Source organism: Rhinolophus hipposideros (assembly GCF_964194185.1).
Source record: "Rhinolophus hipposideros genome assembly, chromosome: 24".
Taxonomy (NCBI): domain Eukaryota; kingdom Metazoa; phylum Chordata; class Mammalia; order Chiroptera; family Rhinolophidae; genus Rhinolophus; species Rhinolophus hipposideros.
In genome coordinates, this window is record NC_138070.1 from 10,471,226 (window position 1) to 10,487,825 (window position 16,600).

At 44.8% G+C, this 16,600-nt stretch overlaps 1 protein-coding gene across 2 annotated transcripts in view; it reads left to right on the plus strand.

Moving 5' to 3' along the window:
- FBXW8 (F-box and WD repeat domain containing 8) overlaps positions 1–16,600 on the plus strand; it is a 109,101-nt gene that overhangs the window by 27,049 nt on the left and 65,452 nt on the right. For both annotated transcript variants that reach the window (XM_081036816.1, XM_081036817.1), the window contains exons 3-4: positions 1,678–1,842; positions 5,426–5,514. In XM_081036816.1, coding sequence (XP_080892942.1) covers positions 1,678–1,842; positions 5,426–5,514 — 254 coding nt within the window. The remainder of the gene's footprint in view (positions 1–1,677; positions 1,843–5,425; positions 5,515–16,600) is intronic.

Consider the following 16,600-nt stretch of genomic DNA (forward strand, 5'->3'; position numbering starts at 1 on the left):
TCAGGTCTCTGCTGAGCACACACACAGTCTTACACATGCCCATGGTGTTCTCGATTTCCCAGAAATATATTGGAGCCTTTTAAAGCCCGCTAGGGACACCCCATTCCCCAGGTTTTCCTTGTAAGCCTTTCGGTCATTCTCTTTTTAGCCCCGATTGGTAATGCTGACTTGGACAGCTGCAGTGTTCAACAGTTGTCCCTTAATTGTTTTTGACAAATGCCCTAGAGATAGGACAGATCCAAGCCCTGAGTCAGGTCAGATAAAGACAATCCTCCAGAACAGAGCTTCTCAGCAAGCTGCCAGATGGGTCAGATGGTGACAGTTCTCTGGGGATGGCACTTTTGGGGAGCTGCAAACCCATCTGGCCCCTCCAGTGGGTTTATAGCTGCTGGTTTGTACAGCTACCATAGTTGCAAGGCTGTTGATTTTCAAGACTACCATGGAGCTGCAGGAGGAGGATGGGATTAGTGTTAAGTCAAAACAAAAGTTGCACTTCTTATCAAGATTCTGCCGTTTTTCTTGAATAAATGCTCCTCAGAATGTTCCAAGCCTTTGATTTCGAGAGTTCTGAAAAAGTTGATTTTGGTAATTTTGGGCAGCATTCAATTTGCTTTTCTGGAGGAGCAGATTTTTGGAGTTCTTTGCTCTGTGGTTCCAAAAGTTAACTCCCTGTCAGTTCTTTACCAAACAAGGCATACTCTTGCAATGAGAATCTGCCATGCACATGCTGTGTGCTCTCTTCTTTTGTCTCATGTTCTCTCTTCTTTTGTGTGTACTTCATGTCTTGACGTGGCCCCAAGGGAGTGTTAAGAGCACAGGTTACTGTAAACCACTGGTCACAACTTGTACTTGATGAGAAGTGAGTCGGATGCATTGCAGACCCCAGGTCATGTGGGCCTCCTGGATCAGTTTCTCATCTTGCCATCAGAGTTCATCTTTTTCAGTCTGCTCAACTTTGTACGTTATCCTGTGAGGAAGTAAATCCATCATTCCCCTAAGTTAGGGTTGGAAGACAAAGCACTAATAGCTAAAACGGCCATTTCCTCCGGATACTGTTGGGATTTGAAATTCAGTCCAGACATAACATGAATTTCACCATATCAGACCTTACAGTCCTGGTTAACAGCTTGAGTTTTCTGGTAAAAAATTTTTAATCTACACATTTAAAATCTTTTAAGTTTTCACACTTAATATAAATTTGAATTTCTTATACAGCAGACGTTTTGAGTTATGGATATTTATTTTATTACAGTTCTTTGTATCAGAGGCCATTGGTCTCCAACTCTTTAAGATGGAAATACAAGTGCCTGTTGCTAAAAAGTAAAGTGATTCTGTTCTGAAGAGCAATATATGATTGTATGTCTATAAATATGTTACGTGTATTTTTTGCCTTTTATGTATTTGTGTACTTTTGTCTCTTATATGTTATATAATAATTTAACAAATAGTCTAAAATGTAATGTGAGATGGTAATACAACAATTTTGAAATCTTGAAAGATAAAATTGGAAACATTTGCTTGTTTTTTTTTTTTTTTCCACCTCCGAGTGTTTTGTTAATGAGGCATTTTATACTGCCATAAACCCAGGGCAATAATAAAGGTGTTGATTGATTTTTGGATGACAAGGGGCTTCTCTAATTGCAGACTTTGACATTTGTGTCACTTCTGCTGTTTTAGGTGAGCAAGACGTGGAAGGTGATTGCTGAAGATGAAGTGCTGTGGTACCGGCTGTGCCAGCAGGAAGGGCACCTTCCTGAGAGCAGCATCTCTGACTATTCCTGCTGGAAGCTCATCTTCCGAGAGTGCCGAGCCAGGGAACACATGTTAAGAACCAACTGGAAGGTAGGCCATGGCCAGGATCACTCATTACCTGTAGAAGAGTAGCCTGCCAGGACAGGGGAATCCAAGCCTGGATTGAACACCGGGCCCTTCCGGTTGCAGCCTGAGGTGAACTGCCAGCAGCAAAGAGAGATGAGTGTGGTGAGCGTCCCTTCCGCTCTGGGTGACTTGCTGCCCACTTTGTTCACCATCCCCAGTCACACCGTTGGGGAGCATCCTGTCCTTCTGCAGGAGAGGAAGGGCGAGCTGCGTCGGGTCTTTGGTGTAGTCAGTGCAGCACCCTTCCACTCGCGCTGTCTCCCTGGGTGGACCAGGAAAGCACCAGGACCACCTGAATGCACGAGAGGAGCCGAAGAGCCTGTTTCCAGTCAGTGTAAGGGGAGGTTATTAAACGTCTCTGAGTCCTGTCTCCTCTTCCCTCACATAACCCATTGGCTGGCTTCCATCACATTTATCACTTCAAAATCTGTACGGAAATATTAGATCACAGCTAAGAATTTGCACAGGGAAGTGTTTCTGTAGGAAATAACTGTCAGGAACAGTGTTACATAAAGCTGCTCGAGGCAGGACGAGATAGCCGTGTGCTGGCCGCCTTTCCTCCCACCTGGGTAGCGGGATATTCCGTTGTCTGGAGGGGACAGAGCCATACTCTGTCCTGTCCTGTCCGGGTCAGGGCTAATAGACTCTGAGATTAACAAGCGTTTGCTCATTACTGATGGTGGCATATTGCCTGTGTGCATGTCTGTCCCCAGTCACCTCATCACCTGATTAGTGACCCATACTCTTGATCTGGGCAACCTCACGCAGTTTCTAGCAAAGTTAATAAGAGCAGCGGTTCTCCAATTCGGGCTTTCTTAACCCCAGCACTAGCGACCTGTGGGGCCAGACAGTTCTTTTTGGCGGGGGCTGTCCTGTGCTTTGCTGCAGGGTGTTGAGCAGCGAGCGTGCGTAGCCTCTGCCCAGTAGATACCAGCCACATCCTCTTCCTGCCCCTGCTGTCACAACCAAACACGTCTTCAGATGTCTTCTGATGTCTCCTGGGGGGCAACCTTGCTCCTGGTTGAGAGCCACCTTTCTAAGGAGAATTAGCACAGCTGTCCTTTCTCGCGCCATTAAGACACCACCACTACGTAAGCACCCCACTGGACTCCCATTCGCATCCCCAGCGGGTAAGAAACTCGTGGAGAGGCCCCGGTAGCCGTCTTGCTTGTAGTGCTTGAGTAGGTCTGTGTGAGGGGCATGAGTGGGAGGCAGGCATGAGGGATCGTCAAAGGGGCTTAGACGGGCAGGGTCAGACAGCGGAGGGTTGAACCCTGGTAGAAGGGGCTGTCATTAAGGAAAGCCCGAGAGTTCGGCAGTACCGAGGACCTTTCTGTCTGGGAAGGAGGGATACTTTTGAGATTTGTGGGTATGAGAGCTGGAGGTCTTCCACATGTCCTGGCTCGCATTCAGAATTGTCGGCCCCGGAGATAGAAAGCAGCAACTATGTCCTTGTTTTCTCTTTGGTATGAGAGAAAGGGAGGGAGGGAGGCAGGTACATCTTCCTCCTCTGGGCTGGAGATGACAGAAGTGAGGGGTTTAAAGACCCACCTCATAGCTCCTGGCCCTTGATAACAATATACAGGTTACATGCACTTTCACTGAACATCTATTTATTATTTTTCTCTAACAAGCACAAAGCCGTGTGTTTGGTAAATGATCCATGCATGGTTGTTGATTGAATCAAGTGGAGTCAAACTGCTGACGGACTGTGAGGGAGGCTTCCCTTTGGAGTGTCTCGGGCCTGTCTCCTGACACTGTCACCAGTGAGGCCTGCATTATGTGAAATACTAAATGACGGTAGTGGTGGGACGCTAATGGTGGGATTCTTGTTGTGATGCCAGAAAGCCCTATCCGAACACGAAAGGTTGCTTTACTTTTGTGTGCCTTTGTTTTCTCATCTGTGAAGTGGGCTCAGAGAAGCCCCGCTCAGAAGGCTATGGGGAGGACGACTCAATGACACATCTGCTGCTCCTCCTGCAGAGCAGGGCCCACGGCCAGTGCTCAGTCAGTGCTGGCCGTGGAAGCCCACCGGCCTTTGAGTGCAGATACTGTGCTTTGGTGCTCTTCGTGCTCGACTTCAGGATGCCCTGGGCGGGTGATGCGGTCTGGGGACCCCGAGAAGGGGGTTGCTCTATAAATGCATGAACTTACGTGGACCTGCAATTCGGAGCCAATGTACAAACTAGTTGATGAGCTGGTTGTAGTGACGAATATGGCTTTTCCTTGTGTTTGCATAAACCCTTTTCACTCCGGCCTTCTAGTATTTCTCTAAGACCAGTGTAGGGTTGGAGCCCAGGTGGGTGGCGGGGTGGGGACCACATGACGGAACTTAGTAAATGCCATAAGCACACAGGCTTTCCTCTTAGGCCCTCTCCTTTTCTCTCAGTACCTCATCTCTCAGAAGAGCTTTGCTGTTCTTGTGATTTGGGCTGTGGCCCTCCAAAAGATGACTCCCAAGTCCTTCCCTTCCATACTCTCCACTAGCAGGGCAGCTCCACTTGGCTGTGTCGTTTTGTCTCTCAGCCGTGGACTTGGCCTTCGAATTAAGTGAGATCATCATGCAGATTATCTTGTACGGTGCCTAGAATGTAGCTGCTTAATAACTGTCGGTTTTAATGGAATGGATGTCATTATCTGCCTGCTAGTAATATAAATAGTAATAATAGTAGCTGCCTTTTATTGAACACTTGCTATGTGCTAACAATTGTACTTGGCACTTACACACTATTCTAATCCTTGGCCCAGTCCAGCAAAGCTGAAATTAGGGATTCCTTGGTATTCTTGAATACCTTTATTCTACATGCTTACTTTCGGCTTAACTATTCTCACTCTTCCTGACATCCCACATGTAAGTACTTTCTGTTCCTCTAGCTCCCCTTTATTTTTATTTTAAAAATAAATGTTTTATGTATATATTTTGCATAGATCATAATTGTCATGGCACAAATAATTCGAAAGTCACAAAAGGGCATTTAGTTGAAGCTACATTTTCCTTTTGCCTCTTTCCACCTATCACCTGGTTCCCTTCTCAGGACCAATCAATGTTCTGGGTTTTAGGGTTCCTTTAAATACTGTTCCTGGGAACATCTGACCTTCAGTCAGAAATAATGTCTCCTCCATCCTTTTCCCCATCCTGATGTTTCCCCTTTGTGTATACTTTTTCATTTTATTCTGAGGGTTGTTTATAAGGGCTGTCAACAGGTGAAATATCATTAAGTACTTTCTCTTCAGGTACTACCGGCCTTCTGTGGGTTGTAGTTTTTGTGTCCCATGTTTCCTTTATGTCCTGTAATCCCCTCGGGACAGGGACAGCCTCCCACACATACCCGTGCCCTCTAGTTCAGTGCTGTTCATGTGTGTGGTAACTCGTAAATGTTCATAGCTTAACATATTAGTTGTTGTCTTTGTCCTTTTGAATGTCCAGGTAAGTCAGAACACAGTACCTGCTGTAAAAACTCGCTATGGCATGTTGGTGAAAGGGAAATGCTGTGTGTCCCACCTACCCCAAGAATAGTATAACCCGCATCCCCTTTCTCTTACTCAGAATCGCAAGGGTGCCGTGAGTGAGCTGGAACACATTCCCGATGCAGTTTTGTGTGACGTGCACTCTCACGACGGCGTTGTCATTGCTGGGTAAGCAAACACAATTTTTCGTTTCGTGCCCTTGGTCGTGAGGTCATTCCATTTTCACGTACCACCCCTCCAAATCCCCGTGGCCTTATCTTCCCGTGAGAGTACGCACCTTCCATGTATTTCTGTGGCCCGCGTTGGAGAGGATTGTGTCCTTCAGTGCCTGAGAGCTCTGTAGTTAGTGGTGAGAAGCGAATGTTGTCGAGCAGATGTGTAATCCATTTGTCTCAACCCGTCTGTCCTAGCTTTTAAATCACTCTCGTGGCGTGTTCAGTTAGATTTTCATTAAGGCAAAGAGTTTGGATTTTATGAAGACATAAAAAAGTCAAGCAAGAATAAGAAGTGTTGGCACAGAGAGGTCCTGTTCTGGTTCTCTTGTGCTGAAACTTTTGTTATGAGGAAAGGCTTTGGCCACACACAGTCTTCCTTCCCCATCACACAGTACGGATTCGCGGTTCAACTTGACCTGAAATGGGCTTTTTATTTGTCTCTGTGGCCGAGAAATTTAATTTGAGCTTCTGTAGATTCCCCTGGCTTCTGTTCCAAAAACCACTTTCATGAATTCTTCATACTTTACTACTGGGATGTGTTCATCTATTTCTTGAGAGTATAATAAGATAAATTTTCTTTTTGGATGAAGATTTCTTGAACTAGAGTCTCAAGTTGTATTCTTTCTTAATGGTGTAAAGTGGAGACCAGGACACTGAAACTTCCAAGTCTGGGTTGGCTTTGGAGTGAGCCACCCAAGACAGGTCCTGCTTGGAGGAAAACAGAAATAAACCTTGGACTTGATTTAGTAGTCGGTGCTTTTTTTCTTTAGAGAAAACTCTTTCCTTAAGAAGCATTCCTTAAAGAGCACCATTTGAATTGAAATTCCAAATAGTCCTATTAGTCTGATGTTTTGTGGGATACAATGCCTACGAAAAGGTACTTTGACTTTAAACAAGGTATTCTCAGTAGGAATACTTTTCGTTAGCTTTTGTTTTGCTGGCCACAATTTAGAGATTAATGTCTTTCTTGGGAGTGCTGTCGAGCTCTTGTTTTAGAAAGATTAATGGATCAGAAGTCTGGAGTTCTGTCCATCCAGTTACCAGTACGGCTTTAGGCTCTGCCTTCCACTGCTCGAGTGTGAGCCTCAGAGCTCACGATGTGTAAGGTCCTTTTCTCCCACTAATTCTGAGATTCCGTGGAAACTAAACAAGGGACTCACATTATTCTAGCTTAAAGGGGTCTCCTAGTGTGGCAGGAGACCTTTGAGGACATTGGACTAAGAGTCATAAAAGAAATTAGAAAGAAAGGAGACTTTAATCTTGGAAGCCAATTATGAATCTTTTATCTGGACACGGACCCCACAAAAGGCAGGCTGGCCACGAGTCCAGATGCCACATCTTTCCCCTGCCGCTGTGTTCCCTTGAAGTGTGCGCACCATTTCAGGTTATGCCAGCACAAAGCAAAGCGATGGCAGAGTTTTGTGGATCGATAAGATGAAACTTGATCTGTGGGTCAGCGAGGCTCCTCCAGCTCCGCTTTCTAAGAGAACCTTATGTTTGTGGCCTAACATCAGAGACTTCATATCTTACTTGTATGTGGAGCATCTTGTGTTTATCATTAAAATTTTATCTGGTGGTTACGATGCTTGTTTTCTGGGTCAGATCTTGAATCCCTTTTCATTTGAGACGGCGGTGTTTGTGGTTACCTCATTCCCAATCAATGTTGTATTCACCAGGCTTTCTACGGTTCTGTATCTCCAAGGAGCTTCTTAAAGAGACAGTGGCCACCTCATCATTTCTTTCTCTTCTGCTTATCTTGCGTTTCTTATTTGTCTTCCCTTTGGTTCTCCATTTCTTTACACAAGTGGAATTAAGTTTTGTATAGCTAGAGCTGAATTATGTAACATTTTTGCATTTAAACCTATTAAATATATTTCATATCGTTGACAGAGAGGAAGGCTCTTGGGAAATCTCTTGCTTCTTTCTATCGTTTTAATCCTCTGTGTAAATGTTCCTGCTGTAGAGTCATGTGGCTTAGGCCTAGACTAATTTTTATTACAGTTTGTCTTACAATTGACCCTGTTTCGGTTCTTCCTTGTTGTTCTTTTCACACAGACTCAGAGTAACCTTCAAATGCTCCTTCACTCATAAACTCACCTGAGACACTCTTATGCCTGTCAGATGAACAGGACCTGGCCCCTGCTTACCCGAGGCTTGTTTTACCAGCAGAGGAAACACATAATTCTCAAAGCTTTGATCCTTCGCACTTTGGTCCAGGAGTCTTTGCTTCCCTTACTATCCATGGATGATGGTTTCCAGTTACCTTTTCCTGACATTCCGAGCCCTTTGGAATTTGTTTCCAACCTACCTTTCTCCTTACTACTCTCCTTGGTATACCTTTCATTTTTCTCCACACTGTTCTACTTAGTTGCCTCTGACCACATCTTTTTTTACGTTGAAATGTAATTTACATACCATCAAATGCACCCTTTTAAATTGTGTCAGTGATTTGTAGTGTATTCACAAGGTGGTGTACTCATCCACCATTATCTAATTCCAGAACGTTTTCATCACCCCCAAAAGAAACCCAGTCCCCGTTCTTTAAGGCGCAGCTTGAGTCTTGTCCCCTCCCGTAGGGGTATATAGCACTGTAGCCTGTGAACCCCTATGACCCCACACCAGTGTCCACCCTTGTCATAGCTCCTGCAGCTTATCAGGCAGCTAATCATGTGGTCCCACAGCTTCATCCAAACATTTTTGATTTATATTGTTGTTTAACGTTGAGCGAATTTTTATCTTTACAGCCATATATTTTCTTTCTAGTTTGTAAGCATCTTTTAAAACTGGAGATGGTACGTAATAGTTCATTAAATGCCTGTAGTGCTTATAGAGACTGCCCTTCCCCCCATCTGTACACTGCATTATGGGGAAAACTAGAGAAATACGGCCTTTCTCTTCTCTGTTCTCTGATTTCTGAGTTGTTTTTTTCTCCTACTTAGAATCATACAGTTTTAAACCCGGAAGTAACTTTAGAGGTTATCTGTTCTAAAACACTCTTTTTGGGTGGGAAACTGAGGCTCAGAGAGGTCCAATGAACCAGGACCAGCACTGGCCCGCTGGGCTCTGACAGTGTCCCCCACACAGAGCCAGGTGCAGGGCTGCCCTCTCCAGCCCTCCTTTGCCTCTCTGACAGCTGCTCTCTTCCAGTGTCATTTTGGTTTTGCTTTTGTGGCATGCATCTGTCTGTTAAAACTAAAAGCAGCAGTAAAGCCATGTTGGTTTTGCAAAACTGTTAGCAAGTGGAGAGAGAAAGCCACCAAAATCCTCGCAGGCCAGCACAACCCCTGTTACGGGTTTTGGTGGGTGTGGTTTATTTTTCAGTAGTTTTTTTTTTGTTTTTTTGTGTTTTTTTTTTTTTTAATGTTCACATAATGTAATCACAGCCTACATTATATTGTTGACCATTTTCTCCCCCTCACTATACTGAAGAGATTTTTTTTCATGTTATTACATGCTTTTCATTACTTTCTTTGATTTGTTGCAAAAGCTCCGAGGGTATAATTATACCCGAATTTTCCTATTCATTTCCCTAGTAATGGACATTAAAGTCATTTCCTGTGTTTTGTTATTACATAATATGAATATTTTCTGTATAGAGGTTTTTTCCCTTTTTTGTACTACAAGTCTTTATTTAAAAATAATAAAACATTTATTGTAGAAACTGTGAGTTCCACGCGAGTGCATAGCATAGAGTTCAACTTCTTCCATTGTCCTCCCTTAGTCTAATTATTTTCCTAGGCTAGAGTCCTGTAAGTGGAATTACTGGATTTAGGGGAATGAATTTTTAGACTTTCCAGGTGAAGAAAGTATTTTAAAGTGCCTTCATAACCTATAACTTCTTTCCAATTTAACTTTTTGGTTTGAAGTCTTCAAACCGTCCCTCAAGCCTGCTCTTCTGGCTCCTCATTCTTTCTTCCTATTGGGCCCATAAATAACCAGACAATACACTTCTCTACTTTACTATCCCCAACTTAACCTCCTGCCATCGGGCTTCCATCCCAGCCCTCTGAGCTACACTCTCGGGTCACACGTGTCACAGACCAGTGACCTTTTCTTGGCCCGTCCCCTTCCGTCTCTTGGCAGTAGTTGATTTCCTTCTAAAATATGGAGACTGTGTATTGAGCATCTTTGTACGCTCAGCGCCTAACACCGGGAAACTCGGAGGGAAGGGTGTGTGGAATGAAAACTGCACTGTCAGCGCTTCCTTACGGTAGCTTCCTGGACCGGCCCGCCTCCTACCCCGGCCCCGCCTCCTACCCCGGCCCCGCCTCCTACCCCGGCCCCGCCTCCCACCCCGGCCCCGCCTCCCACCCCGGCCCCGCCTCCCACCCCGGCCCCGCCTCCCACCCCGGCCCCGCCTCCCACCCCGGCCCCGCCTCCCACCCCGGCCCCGCCTCCCACCCCGGCCCCGCCTCCTACCCCGGCCCTTCATCTGGCCTTTCTTGCTATCATTTGGCCCCTGAGCAACATCCTATGCAACATCCCAGAAAGTACCTGAACCAGTTATTCTCTTTGCTGGTTAGATACGTGGAAGTTCCTTCAACTGTAACTAAGTCATTCAAACACCTTTACTTTGATTTTCCAGCTAAAATTTCCCGTTTCTTTAACTTGAGAAAAATTTGTGTTCCAAAACCACCAATCTCTAAACAACAAGCCACCTGTCTCTTTCCCTCGAGTTCAGCCTCTGGCTGTATTTTCTCTGTGAGCTTGTAGCCCTCCTGAAATGTAATGAGGTTTAGTATGTGCTTTTCTTGTATTTAGAAGCAGAGACATTATCTAGAATGTTTGTTGGTAATAAGTGGTTAGAAAGCATGGCTTTGTTTCTTTGTTTTATTTTGCTTCTTTGGTGGTGACAGCTCTGAGCATTTTAGAATGTTTTTCAAGTTTTGCGTTTACCATTGAGGACAAAGACTAGAAGAGCTGAGGACATGGAAGCCGCCCTGTCCTGTTCCGTGATGCCTCGTCTGTTCTCTCGTTCCCCGGTTGCATTGTAGAAGTAGAGAGTGCTGAAACCAGATGACATCATGAGTTCAGAAAGGTCCCATCATAAAACCTGAGATGTAGGTCTAGGTCTTATTTGCCAGAAGTATATTTGCTTTGCTCCCACCCTAGTGAAGCAGAGCATCTCAGGTGAAACAGGAGAAAGTCAAGCCTGGGGCTCAGAGGAGGCCTTGTGCCAGCTCTGCTAACCATTAAGCTATTAGCTCACCAAAAGCTTTTATCAGATGCCCAGGAGTATGGTGGTGTTTTGCAATAGACGCGCGCCTCCTCACTGTTGCTTAAGATTCAGAAGTCTGCAGCGGTTCAGTTTGCATAAGAAAGCATACTTTTCAATTTACATTAGAGGACCACTTTCTTCCCCCGACTTGGGGTTTAAAAAGGTCTCAAGCATCCTTGTTTGTCAAGGTTTCTCTCAATACTCCTAAATGTTTTTCTCCCCTGTTTTCTACTGATGTGATCTCCCTTTTTGGGGTACATTGCCCACCTTGGCTGGAAGCAACAGTGGCTGTACTCATGTTTCTCCTCTGCCATGTGTGGTTGTTTAATGTTGCAAAATATCAGCTCTCTTTTTTCACTAAAAATGTTGTTGTCCCCTTTGTTCTTATGCATTTTCATCCATCTTCATTCCCTTTGAGGCAAGTGTGTCCAAACAGACACATAACTGTAGCACCTCTCTCTAGCAGCCCAGTGACCTGTGGCTGTCGTTCTGGCTTTCATTTTGATTTGCTCTGTCTGTCCATACAGCTTGGACAGGGTTTCCAGTCGTCTGTAAACATGAATCAAAATTTTGAGGTTCTAGTTTATACAGAGGGTGCCAACAAAATGTACACACATTTTAAGACAGGAAAAAACTGTATTAAAATTGTAATACTCAATATATATCGATACCAAAAGATGAATACAAGTCACGTTTGCCTTCTGCAATGACAAGAGGTGCTCAAAGTGGTTACCATCAGCGTCCAGACACTTCTGATGATGGCAAACTCCTGCTTGAGCAACGTTAACCAAAGTGTTCACTTGTGTACGTGTTTTTGGCGCCCCTGGTATACGTAAAATTTGAATTCTGAATCTCTGGTTGCTTCCGTTTGCCTGTCAGTACTTCCAGTGGAACATTATCATTGTTTAGAATTAAGAACTGTTAGAAAGTATTAGTTCAAACATAGACATGCACCTGAGGTAACATGAAATACCTTGCTCTGAGCCATTTTTTTCTCCACTTTTCCCAGTAATTAAAAATGTGCCTTTGTATTGACCATGTACCACACAAAAATATTGCTTCAATCTGAAATAGTATGTTATATATTTGCCCTGAATTTAAAAATATTTTCTAGGCAGGAGCTGAGGACCACAGGATGGTGGTTTTAATACTCTGCTATCATGGTTTCATGTGAATGTATAAAAAAATGTATAGTATCTAGGATTACTTGGAGGCTCTTGAGATAACAGATGCTTTATAGATACAAATTGGTGATAAAAGTTACGTTAGACAAATGTCACCCCGCATTTATACTTACTAAGGACACGCTTTCTTTCTCCTTTAAAAAAAAAAAAAAAAAACTTCACAGTTTTCCTTTCAACCTTGGTTTAGATCGATTTTTGTGCTGCTGCTTTTTATGACATCGGGCTGCTTCCCATAAGGAATTTGATCATTACCCATTAGGGACCTCTTTTTAAAAATACTTTTAGATTTATTTATTTTCTGCTTTGAGGTATACATGCTCTTCTGGTAAATAAGTCTGAGGTAAGATATTGATAAGAGAGTAGAGGAGAGCATCGCATTTATTAAATCCTTAATGAAGGAGCTCCAGAATATCCTTAAGAAATACTGGTGAACTCATGACTGCATTTATCTATCTCTGGTTCTCCAAGGAATAATGGGAAGGGCCACAGTTACAATAACTCTGCATAATCACCAGTGACTCTGACGCTATTGATTGTGATTAACCAAGATGTATGGAAAACAGTTTTAAGTGTGCAGTGCATGTATCTCGTAAGGTCCATTAAGATGTTCATTATTTCTCAATTGATGTGTCTTAAGCTGCACTTGATGTTTGTAGTAGTGCATTTCCACACACAGGCTGCTCTGCGGGATTGAGTTCATTTTGTTAATTGCATAACACCACGCAGGCATGTTTCATGGAAAACAGTAAATACTCTTGATTTCATTGATTTGTAATCTTTGGTATTACTAAAGAAAGTATGGAGTACATGAATAGTTCTTAAAACCTCTACGTGTTAAGGGCATACATGTTCTTGAAATGTGGGCGCTACACTTTTAGGGGCCTCTGCCTAATAGCTTTGTAGGCTTTAAACCGTTTCCATCTTCTAGTTTATAAGTCAGTAGATTTATTCAGTCCACATTTACAAGCACAGATGAATAGTGCAGACACATGCATTGCTCTCTCACTGACTGACTGAGGGATCCAGTTCTAGGCAGTCAGAGAACAGCGTGGGAGACCTTAGAGTAGGGAAGAGCAGGGCACAGAAACACTGGGGAGAGGCACGTTGGACAGGCCAAGAGGCAGCCTGGGTTTCTCCTGCGAAGTGACTTCTCTGCTGAGTCTGGTTGGATGACTAGGAATTGGCTAGGCAGAGTTTAATACAGGGCACAGGTAAGGTGTACGTATGCTGCCACTCCTCATTCCCAAACTGACGGTCATCAGTAACCTTTAGAGCATTTATTTTTGCACTGGGCTGGATGGAATACAGCTTCAGAATTCTTCTCAACACAGGGCGGTAGGCAGCCACCACCCACGTATTGGATTTGACACAGCAAAGAAACCATTTGCTGTTCCTGGTCTGAGCCCTCATAACAAAGCTCCTTTGCGCTGCTGTGAGTACCCGATCAGAATAGAACTGTGACTTCATTTGGGGCTGGCTGCGTGAGGATGGCCCCATAGAGCGTGGAGTCTTACCATCCATTCCACAGGCCCTCCCACATCACCTGTGAAGCAGGTGTGGGAGGCACCATTGCATCTGCCCAGCCCGCACTCCTTGCCAGCATACTGAGCTTTTTGTGTTGGCGTCTTGCCTTCCACATGAGACGATATAGAGGAAGGATTGATGAGTTAGGGTCCAGGGCTATGTCCTGCAAGCCTGAGTCACAATATTGAAAACAATAAATTCCTTATATTGCACTTAAATGGGGATGGTTCTTAAAAGCCATATTTGTTTAAAGAGCCTGTCATCTGAGGAGGCAGAGTGGCTGTTTGGTGAAGCAGCAGATTGAGAAAAGCGTGGGGAGTTTTGATCCCAGCTGTGCCACTGACATGTTTCTTGTGACCATGGGTAAGTCACTTAACCTTACTTCCAGCGTTCTTAATCAAAATGTTCCCCCCAGGTTATTATGAAAAGCCTTGAGAAAATTGTTTTTAGCAGAGAAACTCTGGCAGCTGAAAGCGCAGGGGAACCCAAGGCCCTACCTCTCCCAGCTCTGCTAGACCTTCATACAAGAGGAAAGGGGAAAGGTTGTTCTTAGCTGCCGTTTCTTCCTTCCTTATCTTCAGGTCTTTTAGTCCAAATAAGTAGTCTGTTTATTGGAAACTTACTAGTTAATGAAAGCTCTTTGGTGGTAAATCATTTTAAATTGACAATTGCTCTGGCGTGCCGCGCTTGAGAGAGGCTCTATTCCCATTCTTTCAACAAAAAATCAGCTGTGGTCTCTGACCTATTTGTTTGGAGGTAAACTCAGCCTTGCCAAGCGTACAAAAAAGATCGAGAAAGCATACAGTTTCACTGGCCCGTGCCATGGGCTGGGACAGCCTTACTCATTTGGGAAAGGCTTCGTTCTTCTTCTGTTTTTCTTTAGTGTTCTTACCTCATCTAACATATTAGTTGCAGTTGTACTTTGCACAGACACTAATTAGAGAGCCATCAACATTGGAGTCTAAAGGCTTACCGACAAAGCAACTGTCATAGTGGTGTCTTAATTGGTTGAGTGTAATTGTCATTAGGCAGCGATAAAGACATCTGGAGCTCTGGAGGAAAATCAGCCTTTTTTCCTACCTCCCTTTGATATCTGTTCTTGCTTCTCCTGGCCAATGTTGTTAAGCGCTTTTAGGTCGCTTTTAGGGTTTGGTTCAGGTCCCTCTGCCCGAACCAGTGTTTCACCCTCGTGAATGTGTTTGTTTCTTTAGCACAAGTTCATTAGCACTAAGTGATCTCCACTGCTTTCACTTGTGTTAAATTTTAGAGCCTACTGCTGAGTCATCACACAGTACCTGCTAAAATAGGGTAGTTATTCTTCGTTTCCATCATAAAGGAGACATGGACTCTCTTATATTTTGCGTCCTGAGTCATTTTGCAGCAAAACATTTGTGCTGTTCTCATGCTCTTTGGCCATGAAAAATGGAGTTCATTTAAATGAATATTTATGGAAAATTTCATGTTTACTGAAATAATTTAGCTTAAATAATTAACCTGTGTTGTATAGAGATATACAAAGAGATGTATTTCAATCAGTTTGGAAATACATGCAGGAAGTCTAATGCACATCGATGTGTGCATTCTGGGTGTCTCACTGATCGTTAGCTCTGGAAGGTGGGCAGTGGAAATAAAAGGAGGTGTGTCATGTGGGGGTCTCTGGTCCCGCTGCCCGCCCAAGAACGCAGGATATAGTAGGGCCAAAAAGGAACACCCACGGAGTCATAGATATCCACTGTATTCTTGCTGGCGGCTGGGTTGGAGACACAGGAAGCAGGAGCCGCCGCAATCTGCCGTCCGCTTCTCTGCCAGCCAACCAACCAAGCAACCAACCCCTTTGCCAGTGTAGCCACGGCGGTTATATCAGTGGCTAATGGCTAACCGGTAACAGCTGATGGCCAACGAGTCACAGCTGATGGCCATCTACTACCTGAGCCAGCACCTTTCCACGTGAGGCCGAGAGCCTGGAAACTCCTCTCTGGGACTCTGTCCCCACAAGGTACCACTCACACCAGTTGGGTTGTTGCTTGTGGATACGCCCTTTCAGTCACCATTTATTTATTTTTAGCTGTGTGTAAGGCTCTGTGATGGCGGCTATGGCACTGAGATGCCGTCTTTTCCAACACTTTACAATCTGGTTGAGGAGACATGGAATGTGGCATGAATGCCATTACTTTACGTAAAGGGCACGGTAGAGTCAGAGAAGGCTTCCTGGAGGAGGAGAGCCTTTGCCATACCTTGTGAAGTTGGTAGGTTGGGCTAGGTTGGAAGTTCTCAACCTTGTGTCTCATTGGAAATACTGATGCCTCATTTCACCCCGAGAGTCAGATTGGATTGATCTGGGGTGTGCTTGGGTATCGGGAACTTTAAAAGCCTCCCATGTAATTCTATAATGTGCAGTCAAGGTTGAGACCCACTGCGTTGGGTCGTGAGGAGGAAACGTCCTCCGAAAAGGCGGATGACATGAACTGAGGTTCAGAGGTGTATGGACAGAGTCCCAGAGAGCAATTTCCAGGCTCTCGGCCTCACGTAGAAAGGTGCTGGCGCGGGTAGTGATGGCCATCAGCTGTAACCGGTTAGTTAGCCATTAGCCACTCGTATAACTGCCGTGGCTGAGCTAGCAAGTGCGGATTGCAGTTAGCCAGGGGTTGGTTGGCAGGGACAAGTGGACGGCAGCTGCGGATCGTGTGACTCCTGCTTCCTGTGTCTCCAACCCAGCCGCCAGTGAGACTATAGTGGGTGTGACTCCCCTATCTATGGCTCCGTGGGTGTTCCTTTTGGGCCTCACCATATGCTGCGGTCTTGTGCGGGGAGCAGGAGCTGAGACCCTGCTTTACAAGAGGCAAGAGTGTTTGGAAGCCAGTGAATAAGCAGGCTTATCTGGAGGCTGGTTCCTGCTATGGAGGAGCAGGAAATGAGGAGTGGAAGCTACTTTGTGGAGGGTTCTCAATGCTGGGCTAGTAATTAAAAGTTCATTCAATAAGGTGTTAAGGCCTGAGTATATACGGAGGGCTTCCTCAATGTCAAGTGCTATTCCAGTGTGACTGTTCCAGTCGCTGGATCCACGAGCAAGACCCACCACCTGACCTTGGAAGCATGTAGGTTCCTGGGGGAGA